Source organism: Rhinopithecus bieti, unplaced genomic scaffold (genome assembly GCF_001698545.2).
Source record: "Rhinopithecus bieti isolate Rb0 unplaced genomic scaffold, ASM169854v2 scaffold_3875, whole genome shotgun sequence".
Taxonomy (NCBI): domain Eukaryota; kingdom Metazoa; phylum Chordata; class Mammalia; order Primates; family Cercopithecidae; genus Rhinopithecus; species Rhinopithecus bieti.
The window spans coordinates 1,513,501-1,518,101 of record NW_016804422.1 but is presented as its reverse complement, the minus strand read 5'-3'; the positions used below and the strand labels follow the sequence as shown (position 1 = coordinate 1,518,101).

The following is a 4,601-nucleotide window of genomic DNA, read 5'->3' as shown; positions in this document are numbered from 1 at the left end:
GATGGAGTTTCACTCTTGTTGCCCAGGCTGGAGTGGAATGTCACGATCTCAGCCCCACAACCTTCACTTCCCAGATTAAAGAGATTCTCCTGCCTCAGCCTCCCGAGTAGCTGGGATTACAGGCGCCCACCACCACACCCAGCTAATTTTTTGTATTTTTAGTAGAGACGGGGTTTCTCCATGTTGGTCAGGCTGGTCTCGAACTTCCGACCTCAGGTGATCCACCTGCCTCAACCTCCCAAAGTGCTGGGATTACAGGTGTGAGCCACTGCACCCGGTCTAGAAGGGTTCCAGTTCTTATTCTCAGGCACTGGCTTTGCTAGAGACACCTGCCCAGGCCCTATGGGCACACCCACTTGAACATATATTCAGGAGCCAGCTCAGAAACTGAGAGACTCAGGCTGCCCAAATCTTTAGGTTTCCTTCCTAGGTAGGTAGCAGAAGAGTTTAGACAAGAAATTTATTTCTGTGGCATAATACAAACGGAAAGAAAACCACTAGGGGACACACAGGAAGAAAGAAGGTTTCTGTTTCTTCCTCAAGTGTCCCAAGTGCCATGCCAGCAGTGGCCTTCCAGGTTCATACATGGAGCAGGTTCTAGTAGGTCAGCCCAGCCCAACTGCACTGAGGTGAGGGAGCAGGCAGAAGACAGGAATGTGCATGTTGGCAGGATGGGCAGAGGGCACTCAGGGATTCTCAGTAAGTACAACTGACTGGAGTGTTTTTGGGTAGAAGGAAGAATTGAGTTGCAGCCAGGCGAAGACAGGGCACCCCCCCTGCCAGGAGCTCATGCTGAAGTAACACAGTGAGCCCCCCGAGAATCTTGAATCTGTGAACGTGGCCCAGACAGAATAGGCATGCAGGCAACATTCGGAATGCACAGGAAACACACTTCAGCCTCTGGTGGCCCAAACCAAGTCTGGGTGGGCACGGAAAGGCCAACATCTTGGGTAGGAGCCACCATTCAAGTGTAGGAGAGCAAGTTCAGGTCATAACAGCCATCCACCTGAAATACAAAAGACCATGAGGTCTGATCTGCTCAGGGCAAAGCAAGCCAAGCAGAGGGAAGCGATTACTTACATCAAAACGGCCGATCCTCGTGGAGGTGTGACTGGCCCGGATCATCTCTGTCAGTGCCCACATCTGCTGCACCTCGGAGGATACCCTGCTGGGGTCTGGGAGACCCTGCTCCAGAAGGAGGGGTCAGTGGCCATGGGTCTCTCCCCAGCAGTGCCCTTAGGGCTCTAGAGAGGCCAACCTGGGCTAGGGGTCCTCCAGCTGAGACCAACAACATTCTCAGATAGCTTATGAAACGTGAGGTTAGGGCCTGTTGTAGCTCCACAACAGAGATGCCTCAAATCCCACAGAATACCCAAGAGGAAGATAACACCCAAGGGCCTTGGGCCTAGCCCCAGAATTTTACAGGAAGGGGTCCACCTGGCCTGTGCTGGACACTAGAGCCATTCACACATGGTTCTTACCTAGGGTGAGGGCTTACCTCACAGAGGTGTGCAGGTTGCTCACAGGGCACTGGGTGGGAGAGCCACTTGGGGAAGGTCATGGAGGGGCTCTGCAAAGCAAAGATGTACTGCCCTGAGTGAGACAAAGTGGACAGCTCTGGGACCAGATTCCAAGGTCCTAGGAGCAGAGAGAAGGGCCCTGAGCCTCAGACACTGGGAAAACCCTATTTAGGGAGCCCACAGAGATCTAAAGGGGCAGTCAGACTACCTAAGTTCTCCTGCTGTGCAGACAGAGTCCTCAGAAACACAAGCTCAAAAGTGTCTCCCAGAACCTAAAGGCTCCAGCTCTGAAAGAAGCAGGTAGCCCCAAAGGTCAGGGGATATGGGGACATGGCCTCATCTCTCATTGTAAGCTTCCAACATTCACACCCAGCTAACCTCCATGAAGGCCCCATTCACAATCTTTACCCATTACCCACCCCACCACCTAGCTTTCTCAGTCATAGGAGCTTTCTGGGGAAAGGGCCAGCCAGCAGCTCAGCTAGTCACTTACCTTTGGTCCCTGCTGATAGATCTGCAGCTCCTCCACTGTGAAAGACAGCCACAGTGGTGATGGCTGCCGCAGAATCAGGCGTAGCTCCAGTACTCTGGCCATGTCACACAGCATCTGACAGACACACATAAGGACCCAGCAAGGACCCAGCTCACTGCCCAGCAGCCTCCCAACCAGCAATGAGCCAGAATGCTGCCCACTCTGCAGGCCTTTGGGAAGGAAGGAACAATAGTCCCTCCAAGGCACTTCCCTGAAAGCCACAGTCCAGGCCAGACTGGCTCCCTCTTCCCTCTTGGTATACTGACCCAATCCCCCCACCTCTGGTAAGTCCTCATCTGGGCTGCCCTGGCCATCCTGAGGCCCAGCTGACCTGATGCTTGAACAGCGATACATACTCCTGGGCTCCCTCCTCACTGTGTGGGTCGGGCATTAGACAGTAGTCCCGCAGGCAGGTCACCCACTTGGCAGGTGTGTGTGCAGAGGTGTGCTGACGGACACGGATGCTCAAAAAAGCTGTGTAGTAATTCTTAAATGTGATCTCCTGCAACTAGAGCACATACAACCCATTACAGCAAGTCAGACCCAGGCCCAGGGCCCAAAAAGCTCAAAGGTCAAAGGCGCTACCTATTCCTTCCCCCCGCCTTTTTTTTTTTTTTTTTTTGAGAGGAAATCTCGATCTGTCACCCAGGCTGGAGTGCAGTAGCATGATCTCAGCTCACTGCAACCTCCATCTCCCAGGTTCAAGCCATTCTCCTGCCTCAGCCTCCCAAGTAGCCGGGACTACAGTCAGCCTCCCAAGTAGCCGGGACTACAGGCATGTGCCACCACACCCGGCTAATTTTTTTGTGTTTTTAGTAGAGACAGAATTTCACCATGTTGGCCAGGATGCTCTCATATTCCTGACCTCAGGTGATCCACCTGCCTCTTCCCCTTTGAATGTACTCTTCTACTGAACTAACAATTTCAACAAGTATCACTGGGGCCCAAAGACAATTCTGCCTTCCTAAAGGTGCTCACAGTCTAAATGAGTAGGTCATGGAAACAAATCATGACTGCAGATCTTGCCACATGTCCAAGATGCTCCTAGAGAGCAGAGCTCTAACCCTGGAAGAGGCAGAAAATATACATATAAGGCCTGAAGGAGGAAGAGTTCACCAAGTGGACTAAGAAATGTAGAAAATGTGGACTGCGCACTGTGGCTAGTACTTTGGGAGGCTGGGGTGGGCGGATCATTTGAGTTCAGGAGTTCAAGACCAGCCTGACCAACATAGTGAAACCCAATCTCTACTAAAAATACAAAAAAATTAGCTGAGCATGGTGGCATATGCCTGTAGTCCCAGCTACTTGGGAGGCTGAGGCAGGAGAATTACTTGAACCCAAGAGGTGGAGGTTGCAGTGAGTCAAGATCAAGCCACTGTACTCCAGCCTGGGTGATAAAACGAGACTCCCTCTTAGAAAAAAAAAAAAAAAAGAAGAAATGTAGATAATGTAAAAGTAGCATGTACAAAGAATTACCAAAGGGTGAGAGAAGCTGGTATAGCACTGGAACAGCCAGTGATTCAGCTTGGCTACTGCAGTGGATCTTGTCATTGGATACTCATCAGAATTACCCAAGAAAATGTGTTACCAAATAAATTGTCCAGGCTCCACCTTAGTCTACTAAGTCAGGATTTCCAAGGTTGGGCTCTTTTTTTTTTTTTTTTTGAGACGGAGTCTTGCTCTATCGCCCAGGCTGGAGTGCAGTGGCCGGATCTCAGCTCACTGCAAGCTCCGCCTCCCAGGTTCATGCCATTCTCCTGCCTCAGCCTCCTGAGTAGCTGGGACTACAGGCGCCCACCACCTCACCCGGCTAGTTTTTTTGTATTTTTTTAGTAGAGACGGGGTTTCACCGTGTTAGCCAGGATGGTCTCTATCTCCTGACCTCATGATCTGCTCATCTCGGCCTCCCAAAGTGCTGGGATTACAGGCTTGAGCCACCGCGCCCTGCCAAGTTTGGGCTCTTAATAATTAAGTTTCCCAGTTGACGGTAAGGAACAGCTTGGGGAAGAACCACACACCACAGCACAAAGCTCCTGAGGCAGAGACGAGGCTTGGCGCCGTGGCTCACCCCTGTAATCCCAACAGTTTGGGAAGCCCAGGTGGGTGGATCACCTAACATCAGGAGTTCGAGACCAGCCTGTCCCACATGGTGAAACTCTGTTTCTACTAAAAATACAAAAATTTAGCCGGGCGCGGTGGTGGGTGCCTGTAATCCCAACTACTTGGGAGGCTGAGGCAGGAGAATTGCTTTAACCCAGGAGGCAGAGGTTACAGTGAGACAAGATCGCGCCACTGCACTCCAGCCTGGGCAACAAGAGTGAAACTCAGTCTCAAAAAAAAGAAAAAATATTGTGTATTTGCACATCAACAGAGAATTTTACTGTCTTCAATTTTGACCTCATCATACAAAGCCCACCCTGGAGTCACATTTGAGAATAAATTGAGATGGGAAAGTTCTTTGGACCCCTTCTTGGGGGACATGGGTGTGGCTCATTTACTCAGCCACTACATAAACCCCATGCAGGAGGGGGAGCATGCAGGCAAGCGGG

General features: G+C 51.2%; 1 protein-coding gene across 2 annotated transcripts in view; it reads right to left on the bottom strand.

The window, feature by feature from the left end:
* Nucleotides 1-446: 446 nt before the first annotated feature.
* The window catches only part of NICN1 (nicolin 1, tubulin polyglutamylase complex subunit), a 5,220-nt gene continuing 1,065 nt past the window's right edge, over nucleotides 447-4,601 (bottom strand). Inside the window, exons 2-6 of one of the 2 annotated variants that reach the window (XM_017868078.1) lie at nucleotides 2,384-2,560; nucleotides 2,014-2,124; nucleotides 1,499-1,570; nucleotides 1,081-1,185; nucleotides 447-1,006 (exon numbers count right to left, since the gene is read on the bottom strand). In XM_017868078.1, the coding sequence (XP_017723567.1) occupies nucleotides 965-1,006; nucleotides 1,081-1,185; nucleotides 1,499-1,570; nucleotides 2,014-2,124; nucleotides 2,384-2,560 (507 nt within the window). In that variant the 3' untranslated portion in view covers nucleotides 447-964. Of the gene's footprint in view, nucleotides 1,007-1,080; nucleotides 1,186-1,498; nucleotides 1,571-2,013; nucleotides 2,128-2,383; nucleotides 2,561-4,601 lie in introns of both variants that reach the window. The other variant, XM_017868077.1, reaches the window with a different exon arrangement.